The 24,616-nt window shown below is 41.8% G+C and overlaps 1 protein-coding gene across 6 annotated transcripts in view; it reads left to right on the forward strand.

Annotated features, from left to right (window-relative positions):
* The first annotated feature begins 1,248 nt into the window (after positions 1–1,248).
* ACSL4 (acyl-CoA synthetase long chain family member 4) overlaps positions 1,249–24,616 on the forward strand; it is a 36,572-nt gene continuing 13,204 nt past the window's right edge. The window contains exons 1-5 of one of the 6 annotated variants that reach the window (XM_062006339.1): positions 1,249–1,338; positions 3,048–3,138; positions 20,231–20,277; positions 23,404–23,924; positions 24,117–24,294. In XM_062006339.1, the coding sequence (XP_061862323.1) occupies positions 23,574–23,924; positions 24,117–24,294 (529 nt within the window). In that variant the 5' untranslated portion in view covers positions 1,249–1,338; positions 3,048–3,138; positions 20,231–20,277; positions 23,404–23,573. Of the gene's footprint in view, positions 1,339–2,534; positions 2,555–3,047; positions 3,170–20,230; positions 20,278–23,403; positions 23,925–24,116; positions 24,295–24,616 lie in introns of those variants that run through there. The other 5 variants (XM_062006341.1, XM_062006343.1, XM_062006338.1 and 2 more) reach the window with 5 other exon arrangements.

The following is a 24,616-nucleotide window of genomic DNA, read 5'->3' on the forward strand; positions in this document are numbered from 1 at the left end:
TATCTTTTCTGACCCATTCACTGATTATGAGACTTAGAAAACAGGATAAAATGTCACTGGTTTAGTTGGAAAAAAGATTTGTAGCAAGCTTGTTTGCACAACCTTTCCTAAATACAGGGAGGTTAGATTAAAAAAGAAATAAAGCAGATGTGCCTTTCAGCATCTGGCACAATCCAGGCTCTCTCACTAGTGATGATTTGACTTAAGGGAAAACAATGGGGTTTGCAACAAATTAGAGCGAAGTGAGAGTAATAATGGACTGCCCTAAAATTCATACAGCCCCAGCAAAGCAAAACCCACACAGTGAATCAGTTCAACCTCCATCCAAATGTGACTGTTTTTTGCTTCTCTGAAGCATGAGATGTATTAAACATGACATCCACAGTGCGTGTGCGGTTGTTGCCAGAAAGTTTTAGCCTCCCACAAGGTGTTGTCTTTTATAGGTGCAAACTCTTGTTACCAAATATAGCTATGGCTTGTTTGTTAATTTTGTTTTTGTCACACTCTGTCCCACTCCATATGGGCTGGGGGAGGACTGTGCTGGACTCCTGCTTGGCAGAGACGTGGCATGAAATGTTTCCCCTGCCTTTGCACATTAGGAAGTGTCCATGTGTCTTGTCAAAAGTTAGTTATTTTGTGCCAGTTCTACTGTGAGGAAGCTTCAGACTCCAAAACATGTAAAACCATCTGGCAAACTCTTGCATGAATCATAGGGCTATTTGTGGCCTCTGGCTCTTTGAACCGCGCTGTGCGTAATCCCTGTTGCTCCCGTCAGTGCTGCTGCTCAAACCCGTTTCCTACGTTCTGACTTCAAAGATCGTGGAGGCCTCAGCTTGGGAGGCGACTCCAGAGTGTCAGGGGGCAAACCGGAGTAATGAACCCTGCCCGAAAGACGCGGACCAACCGTCCCATCGCTTGTGTGAGCCTCACTGGGAAACCAGATGCCAGGAGAGCAGCTGTGCCTACACTCGTCCCGCGACATCCCTTCGTTCACCGGGCTGCAACTCCCCTGGCGATGCCCGGCCGCGGCTCAGCGGCGCACGCCGAGCTCTACCGCGGCCGCAGCCCCGCCTCACCCGCTGCGACCCCCGCTCCGTAGGGCCCGTGCCCCGCGCCACCCCGGCCCGTCGCGTCCCCCGCCCTTCCCCGGCGGCGCGTCACGGCGGCGGCGGCGGGAGGATTGGCCGGCGGCGGCGGCGGCGCGGGGGCTCGCTCCTCCCCCCTCCCCCCGCGCCGGTCTTCCCATCCCTCTCATCCCTCCCCTCGCGCTCTCAGCCATTTTAGCAGCCGGTCCAGCCGCGGGCCAGCGGCAGCAGCGGGACGAGGCGGGCGGGCGCGGTGAGTGCGGGCTGAGCGCGGCGGGTCCCTGCGTCCCTCGCGTCCGGGTCCCTCGGCGGCGCCCGGCGGGAGGTGGGGGACGGGGAGGGGCGCCCGCGGCTGCCGCCGCCCCGCCGGGTGAGGTGAGGGAAGGCGCAGGGGGTTGCGCGGGGTCAGGTCCCCGCCCGCCTGCCCGCAGCCGCGGGGATGGCTCCCGCGGGGCCCGGCCCGCAGGATGCGCCCGGTTCGGGGAGCGCGGTAGGCCCGCGGCGGGAGCAAGCCCCGGGCGCTGCCCGAGCGCAGGTGGCGGGCGCTGGAAGCGCTGCCAGGGCGGAGCGAGGGGCCCGGGCCGGCCACCCGGGATCAACCTGTGCGGGAACCTCCGTTCCTTGCGCTGACGGGGTGCGGACCGCTCCTCGCCTGCCCGAGCATCTTGCCGGGATGCGCGGGGCAGAGCTGCCGCCTCCCGCCGCCTCCCTGCTTCTCTCAGCCCCCCGGGCTGGGCGCCGAGCCCCGCTGCAGCGATTCGGCAGCAGGCTCGCCCGCCTGGCCCCGTCCCTGCCGAGTGCCCGCAGAGAGGCTGCTCGATGCATCCCCGGCGGCTCGCCTGCGCGGTCCTGGGAACCCGGCGGGTGCCGTGGGCCTGCCCAGTGCACCAGCAGCGCTGTCTCCTCCCTCAAAGCCCCCCTTCCTGCTAGATGCAGAGAAGGAGGCAGGGCTCAGGATATGGTCTGATGCTGATGTCGCACACGCAGAAGCCCAGGGAAGCGTGATTCATTGCTCAACACTACGCACGGGGCATATTGGTCTATTTCACGTCACGAGACCACCTGTCAAAGCAAGAAACTGGCCGAATCTCTTTGTTGCCTTGTCCCTCTGAGATAAGTTGCGCTTAAAAGTGCTCTAAAATATTTTTCGCACACGTTATGGATTTTCAAAGCATCTTTGCAAGGCAAATGTGTGCCATCCCGTGATTCCGGATGGGTGCTGCGTGGCGCATGTGGGAGCTGTGGGCAAGGACAGAGCCCCAGAGACCTGCTGCTGCTGCTGTAAACGTGCTTTAATGAGATCATTACAGCAGCTTTTGAACTCTTCTATAACCCCTTGTCCTGGCTTTGGCTGACACAGGCTTAATTTGCTATCCTAATTTTATGTCTGTTTCCAATGAGGATGCTCAGTAAATATGGATGGAGGTTACAGGGAAATTTGGTGCAAATTATGGATTGCTTCATGCAAAGTAAGTGGAGAGCTGCAGTCCCTGACGACTGGAAAAGACCACTGTCAGGTTACAGATAGTACCTGTCCCTTACTCGGTTGTCCTTTTCATCTTGGACTGCTGTAGCATAAAAATACAACATGCTTTGATATTGACTGTTATAGGCATTTATAGCCTTGACAATTTAAAGTGTGAAAATTAGCAAATAAATAGCATTTAGAAACACAGCATCTTTCCCTTTTAACTTCTACATTTTGAATCTTTGGGATTTGTCATCTCAGACAAACTGCAATGGTTAAAGACATGGATGGGTGCCGGTTTTTCCCCTAAGATGTGAAAATCTTACATTTTAAACAAATACATCTTCAGTCTTCCAATCAAGAGACATAATTAGCAAAGTTCCACCATATTGTGCTCTTCATGCATGGATGCAAAGTTTGCATTTTAATATAGTTCCACAGAAGCCTTAAATATTTCTTGTTTAACTTCCTTCTCATTTCTTTGTGTTTGTCAGTTCCCTTTCATTGTGGTCTTAAACTAGAGAGCTGTATAAACTTGACACTGAGGAGCCACGGAGCCAGCCTCCCCCGCAGAACCCTGCTGTGGTAAGGTTTTCACGACGTGTTAATTATTCAGGTATTTGCAGTACTTCTCATGCAAATTTTACTCCTGTATTATCTTTAACGCTATCTGTAACATATACAGTGTTAACAAGAGACAGAGTTGACAATTGTCTGCTGATTAAATAATGTAAACCGGCTATAAATTTTCAGCATAATAAATTGCTGCCTCCATCCAGCATGAATCATGCTTCAGCCCTTTTATAAAACTAGAGAAACTGCTCGGGAACAAATCGCTAAGTCGGGGCATTAGACACAAACACATTCGAAGTGGTGTTAAGATCTGTATCTAGTAAAACAGATGCAGCCTATTACACTCTTTTAAATGAAGTTAATACCCAATGAAATACTAAACAGTAGCCTGAGCTACAGAAGCCTATTGAAGTTAATGATTAACAGAGTTAGGTGGTTAACATGACAAATGAATGAGAGCTTGTTTATAATAAAACTGTTCAGAATATGGAATTATTTAAGCTAAAAAAGAGTTGGAGCCAATTATTAAGGGAAATATTCATTGCATATGCAACTAAGCCTGTGGTCACTGTGCTTCAGGAGGTTTATTTTCTCAGGAGAGACAGCAGTTTCATGGAAGGAGGGAAGCACTTTCCTGAGAAACAGAACTTAACAGTTTTCCTCCATTTGTTGATATGTCAGATCACTTTATAGATGTTGCAATGTCTTCCACTCTTTTTGTGGAAGGCACATCTCAAAAGCTGGTCATGCTGTTTGATTTTCCTACATTCTACAGCAGCCAAAGAGTGACTGCTTGAGGGTTCATCTTTGTTTCAGTGTCACCACCTCTTCTCTCTGTAACTCAGGTCACTGTCTGTTTGGAAGGTGCGTATTTTTCCTGTGCAGAAGGGCTTAAGAAAGTACTTCTCTTTGGCTAGCAGAGCTAGGTTTTACAGTGGATAGGGATTATTAATACTTTGCTCTTGGTTTTCTTTTGTATCCATGTGGGGTTTTTTGGTTGGAGAGGGACATGAGGATTGCCTGTAATCTGCTGACACTCTTACTGTTTCCTCAAAGCCTTCAATAGGGACATAAAAATGAAAGCAAAACACAGCACTAGTTATGTGTCGTCTGTGGCCACTCACTCAGAGTAACCTGTAGCAAAGCACACGCTGTTAGGGGTGTGACAGGCTCTGCCATGACCTATGGTGGCCACCGAGGCCGTCAGTGCCAAGGGCCTCTCGGCGAGGGCTGCGCGTGGCCTCGGCCCTGGAGGGAGGGGACAGCCCCCACCCTGGCTGCACTGGAGCTGCCACAAGTTCCCACTTGCCAAGTTACACATGGGAAGTAAAAGATGCCATATGGAATAAGGCTGGTGCTTGCCAAGAGGAAGACTTGTGGCCAGTTGCCAGAGTGGTTTGGGAGCTGTAGTTTCAGTTTTCTTTTCTGCAGTAGGTGCCCAGTGTGATCCCCATCGAGCTGCTTGGCCGACACCAGCAAAAATAATTGCACAGAGCTTCGATAAACTGATGTCGAGCTTCCCCTGTCCCACTTCTGGATGCTATCAGTTCCTGCCTAATACTTCATATAAAGCATACTTGTAATTAAGATATGGCTTTGATCACGTGCCAGAGGTGCAGAACATTATTTACCTGAGCAAGGGCATGATACAGAGGTTAGGAATAAATGGTGGGGCTGGAAATTCCTTATGCTGCTGTTGTCCTAGATAGGAAGCCTTTCTACTCTTCAGGCCGCCATGCTACGTCTGAGCTGTGCTGCCATAGCTCATAGTAGCTTTTGAGTTGGGACTAAACTTGGTGCTGGCTCAAAGTTGATCTTCTGCAGAGGTTAGATATGAGGAGTGTGTGTGAGCAAGGCGTGTTGGTGCAGTTGGCTGGAGAGCTGTATTACATTTTGAGAAGATCACAAATATAGTAGAAAACACAGAAGGCACGTTGGACTGCTTTTCATGCACAGGCAGTCTTGGGAAAAGGAGGAGAAGCAGTAAGAAAAGGTGATGGTGGGCATGGGGCTGGAGAGCTGCAAAATGTTTTCCTTTGGCCAACATGTTTCTAGAATGTCATTTTGTATAATAAATGATTTTTGAAGTGTGTGGATGCAAGTTGCTTATGATGGAAGGAAGGATGGAGCTACACTACCACATCAAAAAGTCAGCACACGTTTTATTTGCTTTGTTTTTGGATTAATAGCTGTGTAATGTGAGGGATGTGAGGAACCCTCTTTCTTTGCTTCAGGTAGAGCTAAGCACTTGGACTATCCATTGAAATCAAAGAGTACTTTTCACCTCAGTGTTTTGTAAAGAATTCTAGATATTAGGATTATTTTTTCCTTTGTATTTAAGTTGTGCATGCTTTTTGTAGTACAGCTAATGCCAAACTGATGGATAGTGTACAGCTGAGAGTTTACTGTGCTTCAAGGTGAGCTATCTTTATCTCCAAGGTAGAGATAAAGCGATCTACCAATTATCTGAGACATTTAAATCTGTGATTTAAAGTGATCCAAGGTGCATCCTTGGTTATCACTTCAAATCCAAGACTCTTAAACCTGCTAGGCTTAAATACCACTGTTGTTCAGTGAGCTAGGATTTCCTTCAATGTGTATTGATGTGACTATTGATTCCCTAAGTATGTTACTGCTTCATCAGCTGAGCATCTTTTCCTAAAAGCACACGTGCCTATTAGGCAATAGGTTTATATTTCTGCTTTAATTCTTATTATAAATTCATTGGTCTGTCGATAGCAGCTGTTAAATGTCAAAAACCAGAGCAGAATACCTCTGTGCACATCTAGTTTGCCTTAGAGACTGTGATGCCACTGCAGGTCATCTCATGATTTTTTGCTCAATCCCTTTTGTGAGTGTGCAGGGAAAATGCCTCTATTTCCATACTCTGATAATCAGGAATGTTTTATAGCATATGTTTATAATTGTAGTTAGAATATTAATATAGATATAAATTTCTAAAGGATCTAGGTACACATGTGAAATTGGAAACAAACTGCCATGACAGGACATATGGGAAATAGCACACTACATTCCAGTACGTGTGCTCTTCAAGTTTGTACTCATTAAAGAGACTCTGTGAAATTATTACTTTAATAACTCTGAAGTGCTAGTCTGCTTTAACTCTCCTTAATATAGAAAATAAGACTGGAAGTGAGCAATGTCAAGACAGTTATAGAAATGCTTGTGTTCCTGGGGATTTCTCTAAAATTTATAACTGTGTCACAGATGTTTTAAAAATAAACTATACATTTAACCTACCCCATTGTGCTTTTGCTGTAGCATAAGCATGGCCAACATGTGACATTTTTTTCTCAAAGTCTACTTAATGGTTATGTTTTGCAAGATTCCTTTTTAGGTCTGTACAGCAGGCCTGTAGTTTTGTCTGTGTTTGTTCTTTTTTTGCTATTTTACGACACTGTGCAACTCATTTTAAAGTGAAAACAGTGCAGTGTGCTCTGATCCTTTTTCCACTTAGCTAGCTGCTTTACCTCTCTGGGCAGCATTTTCAATTTAAATCATGCTTAATAAATGTGACACATTCTAGGAGATAGAACAGTGGATTCAAGTAACATGAAAGGGTGGTTATTGGTGTTTTTCTAAACCACTGTTCTACACGTCATAGGACGCAAGGCGAGCATTCTGCACCGCACCTCAGCTGAGGTTTTCCTCTGGGTGGGCAGTTACTCAGTTTCAGCTTCAGTTATTGCAGATGTCCAGTTTGTGTGCTTGTTGTGTGACTTCAGAAGAGTAACTTGAATAATACTATTCCCTTTAGCTAAGGTCCTTACTGAATGTTGCTCTTGCATGGCAGCCCAGCAGCACACCGTGGGTGCGAGGCTGTGTGCACCCGTGTGTGTGTGACGTCTCTGGGCTGCTGCCATGGGGATTATTGGGGACTGAGCCCTCCAAAACACCTTCACTTCCGTGCTGCAATTTTTGTCCCTTAAACAATGCAACTCAAACATCAAGCATGCAGGAACTGCTGCTTATTTCTTATCCTATTTCCTCTCATTCCCAAACAGTTCCATTTTTAGCTTCTGTCCCCAGACCCTTTGCACTTCAGTGATTCCTTATATACCATCTACTCAGCTCTATTGTCAGAAATGGAAAAAAGCTCATACAATAGTTGAATAAAAGGCTTAAGGAGGACAGTTAAGAGCCTTGTGTGCACAAATCCTGCTCTTAGGAGTAGAAAACTGTTAGTGTGGAGAGGAAGTGAATAAACCATTAAGTAAGAGATACCACAAAGAGAAATTCTGTTCAGTGTTGGTAGTTTTTATCAATGTGGGTGTTTTTGTATTTCCCAATTCAGTTTCTTAGCCAAAAAACCCCCCCAAACAAAGAAAAGGTTTCTGCAGAGCACATGTGTGCCCTGAGGCTGGTCTTTCACAGCTGCCAGAAAAATCTTTGTTATGTGTCACAGTAAGAACAGACTGAACACCTGTGGGTGGTTTTCTCTAACAGTCCACTAGCACACACGGATTTGTCCCTCAGTTGCACAAATGCTTGTACAGACAGACAGAAACACTGTCATGCTGATATGTCCCATAGCTTTTCCTGGGATTACTTTCCAACTTGCCCATTTCTTGCTGTGGAACCCAAAGGCCCTCAGCTACAAATGGCTGGAGGGGCTGACTCTGGACAGCTCCTAACAAGAGCGACCATTCATTCCATCATGGGAGGAGGGGTCTCTGCCCTCCACAGCATCAAGGAGACAGACCTGTTCATCTCTGCTCTCATTTTCATATTGGCCACCCTTCTATACCATACAAACTATACTCCTATAGGTCAGGATAACGTGTACCAATGAACCTCAAACTAAAGTCAACCTTTTGCTGGCCTTTTAAAGGGAAAGCTAAAGGTATGTAGTGTTTGTGGAAATGGGGCTAGTGACTTGCTCATTCTACATCCAGCTTACTCAGGTTAGCAGCAAGCCTTGTGTACAACAGTATTTGCTAAAAGAAGAGCCTTTCCCAAAATAAAAAGAGTTGATGTTTGTGTTCCTGTAATGATAGCCCATCTAGTTATGGGTTTGGTTTGATATTTTCAGTAAGTTACTGCTTTGTAAATTTTATGATGTGTTTCTGTACAGTTACATGTACAACTTCAGCCAAAAAGTCCACTAAGAAACTTGTGCTTTGGGAAACATTAGACTGCAAATAATGAGTGTTTATCTAATGCTCTGCACTGTCAGGTTCTCACACTCGAGCACTTGCTGTTTGGCAAGTTAGGCTACAGATGAGTAAAGACTACAAAACTGCACACAATGTGACAGTTCACAATCCTGCACTTATTTCTGGCAGCTGGCACTTACATCTGAATGAGTCTTTCCACATTTAAATGAGTGCTGCCATCAGTGTCCTGTTGTGCTCACAGGACTGAGCAAAGCCAGGGGTAAGATTACAAGGAGCCTGTATCATGATACTTGCCGATAAGAGGATGCAAGAACTTGCTGGAAAAAAATAGCAAATTGATGTAACTGTTCTAATTTACTGCAACACTTCATAGTGCCTAAACAATCTGTCAGGTACTTTGTTGTTTCCTCTCTAGTAGTTATACTGACAATTGTTTTAAAGATCTTACTGTGTTCAGTTTACCTAAAGCACATGGTAAGTAGAAAACACAGGGAGTCACTCTCAGCAAATGTTTTGGTAGCTCAATAACAAGTTATGCATATTGAAGTATTTTTTAATATATAAAATGTATTTGTAATAAAATTTCAATAGGACATTTCAGTGTTTGGGGGTGGTTTTTTCTGGCTTTCAATCAAGACAGAAGTAGGTCAGTTATCACACTACAATTTCTGGCTGGTTTTTTTTCTAATAGTGCACTTCCATGAATGTGTTAAACTTGCAAAAGCTGCAGCCAGCACTCCCTCACTCTGGCTCCTGGCAAATGGGAGGGGACAGCCTGGGACAGCAAAAACTGGGTGGAGGATACTTCTTTCAGCAGTAGCTCTGTTCTATGCTTGGAGTTCTGTCTTATGCTTGTTTAAAGTGCTTATAAAGCAACAGTGTAAAGGTGCAAGTAATTCCGTGTCAGCAGGACTAAACCAAGCTCACCGCTTCCTCCCATGCAGTAGTGCTGATGTGACTGAGTAGGGACCTACATCAAACAACTAGCTTGACTTAAAGGTTATGTGTAACTGGCTGCCAGCAAAACTTGCAGCCCAAGGGAACAAAGTGGGATCATCACAGTCCAGACTTGAGTTGGCTGCCGTGAAACCTAAACTTGCAAGCTTGTTGCTCTGTTTTCACTTCTCTGTCAGAGTCTCTGTTACACTGAGGTCACTTTTATGTCAATTCAGTAAAGTAATTTGCTCAACTTGTGTCATATCTTAAAATTTGCTTTAAGCATTAACCTCTCTGGCCCCTTTCTGTTCTTAGTATGGCACTCTTGTGTTTGGTTTCTTTTCACAATGAAAAGTAATAGAAGACTCACAATGCTATATAGACAAGGTGTAGTTTTACAGTATTTTCAATAGCTTTGAAAGTTACATAGAAGAGTTGGGACAGTAACTAGTGGTAATGTCAAACAACATCAAAGTGATGTAGCAATAGAGAGATAAAATAAAGCAGCAGCAGCAAAAGATCCTGGTTTGTGGTGCCTGTGGTCTTTTTGCACCAGGGACAGAGTAGGAAGTGAGGATGGAGTTTCTATCTGTCCATAGTTGCCCATTAGCTTCTCATTTTGCACATTACTTTCCATGAAGACAGCTATATATACAGCTGAGTCATAATGTGCATTTACACAGCATAATTTACTACTGAATTTAAGATAGCTTTGGTTTTGTGCCTTTGTTAGCTGTGTTTAATTTTCAGTATGAAAATTGATTCTCTGTTTATTTCATAAGCATGCAAATAGTTTTGCATTTTTATGAGCTCCTCTGTTCAAACAGCTTGGTCAAAAGCGCTTTCATTATGAAATATATCCCCACAGGGAAGAGGAACAACTGGAAGGTGAAACTAAGCCTGCTGTTCTTCAGTAAAAATCAGGGTGAGAAAGTGGGCGTTGGGACAGGGATCAGAGAAAGACTATGGCTTAGGAAATGATAGAGAGCATGAGAGAAGCTGTACAAGTATTTCAGTATTTCACTGAAGCTTGGTCTTTCAGGCATATTTTTCTTGCATGCTTTTAAATAACAATACCTATGCAGTGTAAGTTACTGTTCCATGATACTTGACTGAAAAAGAGACCATGCCAAACAGTCTGGCAATTGTAGTCGAAGAACTGAAGATAAAAACCTGCTCTAGCCTTGAGCTGAGTTCAGGTTACTTGAGTACTCACAGATGGTTTGATGAATGATAATCACATACAGACAATGGTCAGGGAAAAGTGTAAGATGAGATGGTGACTGGCCTTGTAGTCCTCCCACCATGTAAAAATATTGCAGTTATTCAGGTATAACCTACACCCACTCACAAAGATACTGTAGTTAAGAAAATTATCCTGATTTCACCCAGCCCAAATAAGTCCGAACTGACTGAAACCCAGTGGGGAGAGAGAAATGACCTGTCAGCAGAGGCAGAAGGGTTCACAGAAGGAGAAGCAGGGTTTAGGGGAAACCTTCCCTCTGGTACCTGAATATGCAGGTCACCTCTGTGGAATATATGCATGGAAACTACTAACACTATTGTATACCTCAAGTATGAGATTCCATACCAAGTGTTCTATCAGTTCCTGCCTTTGAGTAGTGCTCTGTGCTGATATTAGATGCAGATGTAAGGGGGCATGTTGGGGGTGTTAATTAGATTTGCTGTTAAGAAAGATAAGTTTTGAATACTGGGTCACTGAAGCTTCAAAGTTGAGGCTATTAAAAGCAGTCAAATATCATCATACTGGTTTTAACCAAGAGTAAATTTAAAGCTTTTTGTCAGGTATGGTGTTTGGCAGCATGTTACATCAGCCAAACATCTGGTGACACTAGGAACGTAGACTTTAGGTGAAAATACAGCACTTGAGAATGATAACATCATGAGCTTCTAGTGGTATCCCCTGACCTAAAGTACATGATGAGCCTGTTCCATGTTTTCAAGCAGCAGGTAGTATTTTGCAATTGTACAAATGGTAGGGCCAACAAACAGCTGACAAAGCTCATATTACCAATCCAGGAAAACATTGGATTGGAAGGTCCATTGATCTGTTGCTAAGCCAAGAGATGCCTGGGATTTTTTAGCTAGGATATTCACTATTTAATTCTTTTTATCTTTTAGATTTGTGATTTGGGGATTTCTGTGTGCCAGTAAGCAGTGGGACTGAGTGGCCACTTCAATAACCCTTCTGAAAACCTTCCAAGAGGGAGCTTTGTCCTGCTATCTTGAGAATGATCAGTCCAACTACTGACAGACTTGGAGCAGAGACTATGTATTTCTAAGTTGAAAACTGAAACATCTTCTGTCAGTGCTAGCTTTTTATTAGTGCATTTGCTAAATTAAATTAGACCTTTTTTTAACTGCTGACCATAAACTGCTGTTGATACAGTGTCATCCTAAGGATTTTTCTATCCCTCTTTCTGAGAGGAAAAAAAAGTTCTAAAAATAAGCTGAAAGAATGGCCAACAGTGGCAGTTTCCTCCACATGCTTCCTTCAAAAGCTGTTAATTCTAACATCACTCTGCTGTCTGTTTAATCTAGAGCTGTACAAAGTTTCTTACTTGTTCAGTTGCTACTGTGACTCCTTTTTTCATATTAAAGGTGATCTAGTTACCTAAATAAGAAGTGGTGCCATCAAACCACTTGAGTTTTAGCTTCGTGGTTTGCTGCAAACCACTTTTTTAGGTCTTCAGAGCTAGCAGGGTTTGAAGGAATTCCTCTCAGGAAGCTCTGTGGCTGTGCTAGTACGTTTTGCTGAAGGCTAGGATAAATTAGCACAGGCACAATCATGTGATGATATGGTTCCACACCTCCTTGGCCAGTGCTGGCTTGCTCTGAGCTGTCTCTGCTTCCAGCTTTGGCTTTGAGCATCTGAGGATATGAAATGGTCCTGTAAGTCTGCCCTCCACTGTTTTGCAAAAGCTACTTGGATATTTTGGGGTAAGAACATCAAAAGCTGCCTGCCTCTGAAATTGTACAGCTTAAACAAGCATGTTAGTGTCTGTAATAAGTGTTCATGGGTATTGGGGTGATAAAGTTCAAAACCTCATTGTTTAAAATTGTCTCAGAGGTGGGTTTTTTCCTTTTTTTTTAAATCAATGTTTAAAAAACTCTATACAGCCCAGTTTTGCATTGTTTTCCCATTTGGGTGGTCGAACATGGCTTGGAAGACTGAACAAAAGAGTGTTTAGAGCTGTTGAATCTAAAACTCTTCGTGCACTTTGCCTTATGGGAGAGCATGTACTGAAATTTGCTTGGTCCTCTCACTTCTCTGAAGTGCAGATAAAAATCAAAGAACTGTTATGATGTCGTGACTAGGATAGCCTTCCCTGGTACAAAATGCCATCACCAGTATTGTCTCCGTTGACTAAACAAGTATATGATGCATTGTTTTATTATCCACGTGCAACTCATCTGGAAGTCTATACCTCCAGATCTCCCCTAGGAAAGTCAATACTTGAGTTGCCAAACAATGTTAATGAAAGAAGTGTACACTATAGATACCTCAGTCTATCATAAAGCACATCCAAGCAGCAGGAGGTAGGTTCAGTCACAGAAAGCTGAGTAAGAAGTTTAGTATGGAGTAAATATCTGGGATTTCCAGGTGTGGATCTCGAGATGAGAGATATCTAGAGATGAACCAAAGTATGTTTAGCTAGAAAGTGATTAAGTTCACTATGAACCAAGAAACAGACTGCACTATAATTTTGCACTAAGAGCACAATACAATTCAATTCCTTAAACATACAAAAGACATCCTCACTTTTGTGGAAAAGATTAAAATATGCTTGCTCCCAATGCTCCTCATTTTTTATTGACACTCCAACCATTTTCTCTGCATCTTAACTAATTGCAAAATGAAAAATAGAGATGACTCATGCTTGAAGTCTCAGGGGCCACCATCTCAAATGACTGAGGGGAACAAGTTTTTGAAAAAACTTGTTTTTTAAGCACACCCCAAAACATCTGCAAGGAGAGAATTTCTTCATCTGGCAAATAAGAAGGTTTTTTTTTTCCTCTTTTTTAGCTTAGTCCCATTAAAAAGAGAAGAATGTTTATTCAAATGTGAGCTGCCAAGACAAAAAGGAAAGAGTATTTCTCAACTCCAGTGCTCTTCTTGTTGAGTGTCCTCACAGAGTTTTGACAAACTCAGAAGAACTTTAGAAAAAATCTTTCCCTGGCCCTCAGTACACTTTTTGGTAAGCAAAAGATTGTGAATGCATTACACAAGGAGGAGCATTTACTTCTTCCCTCCCTGCCCCATCCCCTCCTTTTTAAGTATCTAATTAATTTCACTACCTAAGCGCTGACCAGTGTCTGAGATGAAACCACTCTGATGCCCTTGATGAAAGATGGTGGGGTTTCTGAAAAGCAATAAAGGTAGCTATAACATTGGTGTCAGAATTCCTCGTCAAAGTGAAAGCTGAAGAGAGGCTTTTTGCAGTAATACAGAATTCTATTTAGAACTTCAGCCTGATAAATTACACAATAGGTACTGTTGGTAAGATACTTAAAGAGAAGTATATAATCTGTCAGTATATAATCTACAGTAAAAGGGAGACGCTGGTTTAGTCCATGATTGTGTCTGGATTTCAACAGAACACGGGAGGTTAATCTTACTGGACTTTCTCAATAGAGCCTTAAGAGGGATTACGGGCATCTCTACAATTAATTTGCGTGTTTGCTTGCCAGACTGGACTGCTCTTCATGCACTTGACATTTTACTGTTTGCTCCTTTCACAAAAAGGTTATTACAGAGCACTGCTGCTGAACCTCAGGAAATATAAATAAAGGAAGTAGTTTTTAATGACTGGCTCTCTTGTGTTCGTGTTACTAAGCTTTGGTCAGACAGATCTATTAGCTGAATCCCCTTTAATGAAGAATGAGTCAATGTTTACCTCCTCCTAACTTTTTTTCTTCTGTAGTAATAGATTCATGTTACTGTTTCATTTTATATTGGGAAATGCCATGTTACTTTTAAGTGTTTTTAATGCGTCACCACAAGAGTACGTACAATTCCTCCCAGGTCATGCTGCACAGATGTTTGGGAACATATCAGATTCGAGGCCAGGAAATAAGTGTTAATATTTAATCTATACAGCTAGGGCAATGTTTTTGAGGTGGGTTTTTTTTAACCTTAAGTAAAACATCATTAAGATTTGTCGAGCCCTAACACATGATCAGAGTCTTGAACTGAATGCACACACTCCAGGCGTTGGTGAAGCACTTGTAGCCAACAGGCATAAGCATAAATATGTTGGTTGTTGGTAAATTTTAAAATGCTTCTACCCAGGGAGACTATTTTCTGTATTCCTTCATCTTTACTTGCAAAATAAAGAGCACCTAATGCCCCAATTTTCTTACATTGTGAAAGAAATGTTGGTGAGAGAGTTCAGCACAGGGCCACAAAGATGACAAAGTGAAGCATCTCCCTTAATGATGAAAGGCTGAGGGAGCTGGGGCTCTGGAGTTTGGAGGAGACTGAGGGGTGATCTCATTAATGTTTACAAATACATCAAGGGTGGGTGTGAGGAGGATGGAGCCAGGCTGTGCTCAGTGATGACCAATGACAGGACAAGGGGCAACGGGGACAACCTGGAACGTAAGAGGTTCCAAAGAAATACAAGGAAGAATTTCTTCCCTGTTGAGGTGAGGGAGCCCTGGCAGGGGCTGCCCAGGTGGGCTGTGGAGTCTCCTTCTCTGGGGACATTCAAAACCCACCCCTAGACAAGTTCCTGTGTGACCTACTCTAGGTGGTGCTGCTCTGGCAGGGGGGTTGCACTGGATGAGGTCCCTTCCAGCCCTTGAGATTCTGTGAAAGGAATATCGTAAGATAATAACCTAAGAAGGGTGATGAGCACCCTAATTCTTAACCTGTTCTCCATGCATATGTTCCTAATACTGATAGTAAGTTAAACATAGATAAAATGAAAGCACCTAACCATTACAAGCAAAATACTAGTTGCACAAGTTACATTCATACTTGATGTCTACAGTACATTTTCATTAGTATTACAGGAACAAGAACACCACATCTGACTTTGAAGACTGTACATTACTTACATAGTTTTACTCTGGCCTGAAAATAGAGGGAAAACTGAGTTCTTAACTTTTCTGTTATGAAAAGAGCCTCTGTTAATAAACCCAGCTTCTAGTAAATTCCTGCTTTATGTTAGTTGTGTTCCAATTAGGAAACAGAAGCAAAATCTACACTACCCATTCTCTGCTGAGTGAGATAAAACAGTGGCATAGTTTAAGAACTTAACTGAAGTAAGTAACCTGTGTAAGTTTTACTAGTCCCTTTCAATGCAAAGTAAAACTGTTCAACTTAGAACACAGAGCAGTATGCCAGCTTTCAGATGCCTGTATTCCACACAGAAAAAATGTTTTGTGTTTTTACTTCTCCCCTTTCTAGCTGAGCTGTCTTTTTCTGGCCTGTAATTCAACCACATTTACAAGTTACACTCACCCTTAAAAATGAGAATGTTAAATGTAATCTGGTGGTACAAATCAGGTTCAAGTGCTTCTTTGTAGTTACATATTCTGAGACTGCACAAACAGTCCATGATGCAGACCTATCCAGAACAGCCTGGATGTTTAGTACTTTGCTTTTTTAATTTGACCTGCTTCATTTGTAATGCTTAAAAATAAAGCAAAGAGAAAGAGAGAAACTGATATTCTAGTCTGTAGTTTCAAACTGATACTGTACAGGTGAGCACAAACATTTTCTCTTGTAATGTGCCCCAAAACAGTAGCTGCAGTAACAGCCTTTGGAATTTATCTGAAGTTGCCTAAAAATAAGAAAATATTTTCAAAACCTTTGAACTCCCCAAGTCTGTACTCAAAGGAGGCATGATCTCCATGTGGGGAAGCAAGTACAAACCTCTTTTTGTAATGGATGAAATTGGTTTTAGTATAAATTGTATGTATGAGGGAATCATTTGACTCGAGGCATCAAATTTCTCACAGACAGGGCTTGCAGGCAAGAATAACCTTATGGAGGATGTGGCAAGTAAGGCTTTATATTCCTAAGCCTCAGACTCATTTGATCTTCTAGACTGTGTAATTCAACAGCCTCAGGAGAGGCCACTGCTTTTGTATTTTTGCAAAGCAGTTCACTACTGAAAAAGAAGCAGAAAATTAAAAGATTATGATAACTGCAATCTCACTGGTGAGATCATCAGAGCCATGTGAATCACAGCCTTTCCCTTGCAACATGGTTGTGTAGCTAAACACAGAACTAGTCAGTCTATGCATTTTGGATTACATATGGTAAGGAGATTATCAATTCTTATTTGACTGTTTACATAGCTTTTGCTGGAGAACCTCCAGAGCCACATATCCTCTGAAGTTTGTCCTTGATCATGCTGCTTGGCTTTTCACATGTTTGTTTTAGAAACTTGGGTGGAAACAGTACAATTCCCTATCTCTGCTGTTGAAACATCCAGGTCAGAGTAACATTTGCCATAATGCCTGACGAGACTGGGGTGTATATTGAAGGGATCAGTCTGAAATATTTCTTTATTAGTACAGAATATGCATTTTCCTTTTAAACTCGTGTCCTTTAGTCCAAGTATATTTTGTAGATGTTTTCAGATACCACCAGAATTTTTCAGCTGCAGATTTTCTCCTTTTCCATCCTCCTCTGAAACAGTCAAAGCCACCAGTCCTTACTGTTCACTAAAATGCCCATGAAACAGAATGATGCCTCTCACTTCCTTTACCACAAAGACAGCATTGGAAGAGTAGGGTTTGCTATTATAATGCCCACTAGCATTCATGATACTGTAGCAGAAACTGGATTGTCTTGAAATCTTGTTTGTCCCAGGGCTTTTGATCAGATCAGAGCATAACCAGTACAGATAGAGTGAGCGAGGAAGCGCTGGAGTGAATGAGCCTCAGGTATTTACAGTGCTGATTTGCATAGAATTTAATGAGGCAAAAGTAACAGAGGCGAGTCTAAAGGAAATACTTTGCCAGTTCAGTGTGTTCTCAATGGACAGTTTGCAGTTGTGGAATCATGCCTTGGCCTTTCACGTTTTCTGCCTTTGGGGCACATAAACAGCTCTTACCCTTTCACCAAATATTTGCTTGCCTTTATGCTACAAGATTAGGAGAGAGTTTCACACCAGCTTGTTATCTAATTGAGAAACACCGGGTAAGCGTGGCTGGGCTGGTTTCCATTACAGTCATTCTTGCAGCAACAAATGTATGACCCTTGACACAAATCGATTTTTTTTGGTCTGACTGACATTAAGTGCATATATGTTCTGAGATAGTGAAACACAAGTAGGGAATAGACAACAAACAGCGTTTCCTGATACTACTGGAGGTTTTGCCATTTCAAACAGAATACATATATGTTTAAACAGGAACCCCCAACTTACACCAGGATCCTCTAGATCTGATTTCCCCCTCTCCCTGTTTGTTGAGACATAGGTAGTTGTGTTTCTGCTGTACATAGTAAGAGCTCTTGAATATTCTCAGGCTTTGAACAACTATTGCACTGAGAGAGCACAGAAGTACTTCTGAAACCTGCTGGCATTTGATTAGATTCTCTCGGGAGTTTTCATTGCCCTTTGACATTAAAAATTGTGTAAGAGGGAAATATGTAGAAATCCGCCTCTGATAAAGGAACAAAGATAAGACCCCATGCACTTTTCTCCTACTGTAAGCTGCAGAGTTTGTTTTCATAAAAACACTGACATGATGTAAAAATTGAACCACTTCCCTTAGTTTTGCTTCTTTCAACCTTTCTAAGCCCAAAAGAGCTGTCATTAGTCACAGGATTCTTCTGACTCTTTATTGCTATTTAATGTCTTCTCCTCTGCAGAAATGTCCTTTCATTCTTATGTGTGGTCTAAAGCTGGAGAATGAAAACTTGCAGAGAGCCTGCTAGGATGTACCCATTTGCTTATTGTGTTTAAGCTCACTGCATCTTCCTCACAATGCAGTATCTCACAGTCTTCCTGGCATCTCCTTTTCAAATCCAGTTTCTGTTGTAACACTGGAACAAATTTAAGACTACTAGAGAGTGATATTCCCTTCCAAGAACTGACTGCAACTAATAACCAAAGTACTTTTCTTTTGCCTCCCACTGTGTAGAACCAGCTTTCCCCACTCTAGAAATTCTGAGTGCTTACTGTGGTTTCCCAGATGTCAGATCTGGCTGAACACGGGAGAAATCCTGGAAGTGGTTGTTACTTATTTCTGTTGGATTGTTTTGGAAGAGTTCAGAACTTCCTGCAAGGACTCAACCCTGAGTACTCAGGCTAAAGCCAGACTTGTGGCTCCATTTGAAGTCAGTTGCAAGGGAACCAGGATTTCCTCTGCTGTTACTTTTAAACTAAACAACTTCTTGCTTTGCAGATTCCAGGTTGTTTTTCACAAACTACAATATCACCATTTTCCTGTCTAATGGCATTTTTATTACTAGAAGACTTTCCTGATAAAGTGAAAAAAGACCCCACATTTTAACAATTAATGTTGGAAGTAGAAAAAGTCTGTTTCTTCTAATGGTGCTATTACACAGTAAATTGGATCCCTGGCAAACTTTTAAACATAAGAGGAAGGGCAACAAAGACTGTTATTCACACACTTCCAGTGTTAAACCTTTACAGTAGTTTGGGCTTGGGCTGGTTAAAGCCTTTCCTAGCAAAGACTTGCTGCCCTAATAAAATTAAACTCCATAGGATAAAGTTTCTAGCTACATGTACTTCTTTTAGGTTTTGAATTAACACATAGAAATTCCAGTAGGTTGTGCAAATGCTGGGTAAGTTGATTCTGTCCTGTTTCAGTCTTTGAATGCAGAGAACATGAGGGCACTTTGTGCTGTGAAGTCACTTTCAGAGGTATAAACCTCTGTTCCCCATGTACTCTTTCTCTTACTTAATCCCACAAGCTTTTGTGACTACTTAAAAGATATTTTTCTACATTAAGAAAAAAAAAAGTTGCCAATTTTCTTAGATTTTCAGCTACTTTCATGAAGAATTACAAAGAAAAGGGTGTCTTCTGTTCTAGAACCTGTGCTCGGATTTCCAGCTTTGTTCTGTGGCCTTGGCTGCAGGACAAGGGTAGATTGTAGCGTATTATCTGTGTCTGAAGCTTTTAATTGATGATATTACAATCAGATTATACTCAAATAACATCTCTTCCATCTGGGGCAGTCCATAAAATCCAGTGTCAGCACTTGTATGAGCATTGTCATCTGTCATTTGCTTTCTGTAGTAAGCTTGGACTATAGAACTTCTTGTAAACACCCAGCATGTAACAGTAATAAGGAAAAAGGTGATTTACCTGTGAGTCATCTAATGTGAACACTATAACATATGATTCCAAATGATAAATTAGTCTAGAGAGTTATCATCTCAAAGTTCTCATTCATCTGAGGAGAATCCTTCTGAGATGCTGAAAACACAGCTGTCCAGGAAAGAAACTACATCTGGTTTGTTTGGCACATTTTTTCCTCAGACTGTAGCCATGCCTGACACACACTGAGTGCTGGTGCTGGGAATGCCCATTTCCTACATCAAGAATTAGAAGCTCTGCTGTTTCCAAAATAGATAAGGTCTAAATAGACTAGTTACACTGCATAATTAAGAGAAATAATGAACTAAGTCAATATCAAATTTTACATCTCCTGAATATTCTAGTATTGCATAACAGTTTTATTCTGATACAGTGAAATTTGTCATGTGAGTGTTACATTTTCTTTAATTGGTGAGGAAGCAAGAAGTTTACTGGGAACATCACTGTTACACTTCAGTGACACGAGGTTGGCTCGCCTTGAAGGTACCTTTGGCAGTGCATCAGGTTGAACATTGCATCTCATCCTCTCTCAAAGTCCAATAATATTGTTGCTCTCACTTGTCTGGGTAGCATGTGCCACCTTTGTCTAAAGTCATAGGCTCTTCCTCTGCAGGAGCATTAGGGTAGAAATTCTAAAGGTTCCTCCTTTGCAAGGCAAAAAAACCCCTGACCTCTAATTCGCTTTTTCTGTTTTAATACAGATCCAGCTGACACTGAAAAAGCCTCAGTCATCCCTGTCACATACCTTGTAAGTATACCTCTGTGTGTGAGTTTTTTATGAGTTATGTTCAAAGGGAAAAGCCAAGCTTATCTTTTTGGAACTAAGTTTTTCCAACTGATGTCTATTAAGAATTACAACTGACTTTTGTCAAGATAGAAACATTTTCAATAACTACAAACACGTACAAATTAGCTAAGTTATCTTTTTTTATAAACACTTTTAGAAGCATTTCAAATTAACCTGAAGTTTCAAGCTAAAAGCAATGCAACCTTTGTGAACATTAGCAGCAGTGGCTGCAAGTGTACAAAGTGTTTGTACGTTCACTTCAAATGAAAATGTTTCATGTGATTTCAACAGGGGGTGAGGTCAGTTTTAGAACAAAACATTCTTTCCCATTAAGACCTTTTTATCATTACAATATTATTTCAGGCAGTGTTTTGAACATTCTGATGAGATTTTTTAGCCTGTTCCAGTAAACTGTAAAAGTCCTTGCATTAGGGTTCAACAGTGACTCGAGTGTTATCGTTTAGTCAGCTGAAAGATTATCTCACAGAAACCCACACACCATGCATGTAGAAAGGAGTATTAGGTAACATCACTAGGATGCAATTTTTCAAACCCAGTTCTCTTTCCAGCAGTCTTACAACTTCTTCTGCAACCTGCTTCTGTTTTGAAGACTTAGTATCGATAATCATTAATAAAGAGTGAATTGGGTCTTGTGAAACACCTTTCTAAATCATGACAGTACTGTTGTAATTTGTTATTTGCATTGTGTCAGGGCTCAGGTGACAAGAGGAGCAGGTCCCCATCTTTTCAGATATTGTAGAAAAAAAAGGGACAGCTCTTACCCCAGAGACTTCAGTTCAATTCAGTATAGCCAGATGCCATAAGTGTATATGAATAGATACCATTAGTCAATACAGATTTAATTGGAAAGTAATAAGCAAATCAATGTGTGAAAATGTTCTCTTTGTTTCTTTGCATCTGTTGTAATAACAGATACACAAAATACTTTGAAAATCTTGTGGTTGTTCAGCGTTATACAAGCTGCTAAACAGCTTAAATATCATCTGCAAAATTAATGTACAGGACGTTAAATGGAAAAGTTAATGTCTTTTTGTAGTGGTGGTCACTCCAAAACACTGGCCAAAGAACTGAAGTAAACAAGAGCCCATTCCTCTCCCCCTTCTAAATTAGTCAGTTCTTGATTATTAGCATGTAGTTGTTTACTAGTAAGACTACTTCTGAAAAAGCTGCTCCTCAGCCTGAACAAAAGCTACAGTCCTGTCTAATGACATGAAATTGTTTGCATTAGTCCTAGAAGCCTGCTTTCTATCCAATCCTTGTGTCTGGTCATACGCTTTTTTTGTTGAAAGGTGAAGAGCAGTGAGAGTTCTCTGTGGGGTTTATTTTACCACGTGGCATTATGTCAAGTCACGGGCATGCACTGACATTTTCTTGCTGTAGTCTTAGCACTAAGGCTGGCTTTTGTTTTAAATACAAGCTCAACTGCTGCTTTTTGGAGTACTGAATTAACTGGAATTAAAATACCATCCAGTATTTGTAATATGAACCTTCATTTTGGAGAACTGGAGCTTAGAGCAATAAAGTGATCTCACTTCTGCCCATGTTTGTTTGCTGAGCAGTTGGTGATGAGGAGGTTAACTAGAGCAGAATGAGCATGTATGTTCTGAAAAGCAAGTGGCATTCACTTTTTCTAAAGAGAAAAGTGCAGAATACTCTCTTTTCTGAACAAGTCTGAGCTTAGTTTAGTACGTTATCACTCAGTTATTTTATTCTATAGACTTAATTAAAATAAATCATGTGATGATCATATTAAGTACGTGCAGATCTCAATCTTACATTCCATTAAATGCTGTTGATATTGGCTACAACTGCAGATGTTGGGATTCTTATTGAAAACCCCACCAACTTATTAATAGATTTCTGTTCTGTCTTGTTTAACTTGAAATGTTAGTTTTAGCCTCTCTCATCACCTGAGGCTGGCAAATACATTAATAAGATACATTATGAGGTGTGCCCGTGTTAATTCTTGACAGAGCCCTGAAAATCTCCCTTTCCTCATTCTTTCTGTTTATCAAATTCTGTCCCTGAAAGAGAGGGCTTTGTGATAAGCTAGTCAGCGTTGCACACTCTGTATCTGGGGTACTGCTCTTTTGCTACTGCATCTTTGCCTTTTCCTGCTGTGTGCATTGCTCCTGGTGTGTTTGCATGCCATCCAGATGAAGGTAAGAACCTCTGTCTTTTAGGTGGCAGTGCAAACTAGTTACAGACCAGTGGGCTGGCCACAACCACATCTTACTGTGATGTTTCTGGTTTTCTCCCCTCACCTTTGGTGTTTACTCAGGCCCAGTTCTCCTTAATGAAGAAGGATTCGTGACATACAGACAAAATCTTGCCAAATTATGCTTTAAATTGTATTAAATTGGATTCCATTTTCCATACCTCAAGTTCTGAATGTAGCTATTGAAGTAGTTTTTGGAGAGGGAAAAGAAGCCCCTCTCCAAAATCCTTTTCCAAGAGGCTGCCATCCACAGTTGAAAAGCAATAGATTAAAAATTCTGTTGCAAAGTTAATGAAGCAGTTTGGGACTTATATCTGTAGTTTTTAGATTACAACATGTAGACTTTTGAGGACTCTGTGCTAAGACTCTGTACCATTTTAATCTGAATATAAATTGATAAAATATTCTGAAAAGCAGTGCACTACTGTATATTTTCTCTGTAGAACAAATATTTAGGAGGAAAACAACTGGCGACCTTTCCCATAATTACACCGTCGTAGCATTACTCAACTAGCTTAAACACAATATTATGCTGTGAAGGACAAACTTCATCTCCACAGCCCTGAACTATTCAGACAGAGATAGTGGGGAGAAGTCTTTTCAAAGTAAATATTTGTGGATGCAACAAACAAGTATGGAAAAGATCCATCCTCCTCCATCTTCAGAGCAGTACACTGCTATACCACGCAGCCTACATCCCTCACGTCAGTTACTTCAGTCTCCTTTGTCTTGGTGTGTTTGAAGTGAACTCTTAGAAGGACTAAAACTAATGAACTGACTGCAACATTACTAATTATTTTTTCTTTTTTTTCCCCTGCTCTCTGCTTGGCTCTGGTCTTCACCCACAGGTGTCCACTGCGGGCTCTCACAGGTTACTAAAATTTTAACAGCTGCTCTGAAACAGTTCTACCAAAGCTTCACTCACTGTTGCTTCTTCCTACGCCATACTGCACTGCTGCTTTGCTCTTGCCTGCTTCAGAACACAATCAGAGATTTTTGGGTTTCTTTAATACCCACAATGAAACTTAGGCTAGAAGTACGTGCCGTTCTCTTGCTGCCTGTGTACTTGTTGATATCCCTGTACAGTGTGCTTGTATTTATTCCCTGGTATTTTCTTACCAATGCTAAGAAGAAAAAGGCTATGGCAAAACGTTTAAAAGCTAAACCCATCTCGGACAAACCTGGGAGCCCCTATCGTTCTGTCACTCACCTCGACTCACTCGCAAACATAAACATTCCCGGAGCTGACACGTTGGACAAGCTGTTTGACTATGCTTTGGCAAAGTTTGGGAAGAAGGACTGTCTTGGGACCAGAGAGATACTGAGTGAAGAAAATGAAATGCAACCAAATGGAAAAGTGTTCAAAAAGGTAAAACTTCCATCCTCTACTTAATTCTGATTTGAGTTGGAGCTGTTTGCATCTTGCCTCAACAACGGCGGTCTCAGCATTCTGGTTTTCCTTTTGATGAATGGCAGTGTGTGTGCTTATAGTATTATGCACCAACTCACTGTACCAGCAGCTTCTTGTCATTACTATTTTTTTTGCTCCCCCCCTCACCAGTTAATTTTAGGGACCTACAGATGGTTATCCTATGAAGAAGTAAATGAGAAAGTGAATCGTTTGGGGAGTGGACTGATGGCCCTGGGACTGACCCCGAGAAGTACCGTTGTCATATTCTGTGAGACCCGAGCAGAATGGATGATCACAGCTCTGACCTGCTTCAAGTACAGCTTTCCTCGTGAGTGCTGAGTCTGTTTACTTCTAGTGTATTTTAGAACTGTTTCTCTGCACTGGTTTGGCCACTGAAGTCCTTTCAATCTGCCAGTCCTGTCAATGATGGTATAAGAACTGCATAAACTTACTCTGCCTATGATCGGATGCTTAGAAGTTTCCAGTCTAGCCTATGTATTGCAGAGATCCCTAAAATTAACTTCTCATACTTACAAAAGAGTTTTTTCTGATTTTATTGTTGTAACATTCTAGATGTTAGAATGACAGAACAGCATGGTCACTACTGAGGTTTTCTTAAGTACTCTGAAGATGTCAGTAGTTGTGTTCCT

This window comes from Colius striatus, chromosome 13 (assembly GCF_028858725.1).
Source record: "Colius striatus isolate bColStr4 chromosome 13, bColStr4.1.hap1, whole genome shotgun sequence".
Lineage (NCBI taxonomy): Eukaryota > Metazoa > Chordata > Aves > Coliiformes > Coliidae > Colius > Colius striatus.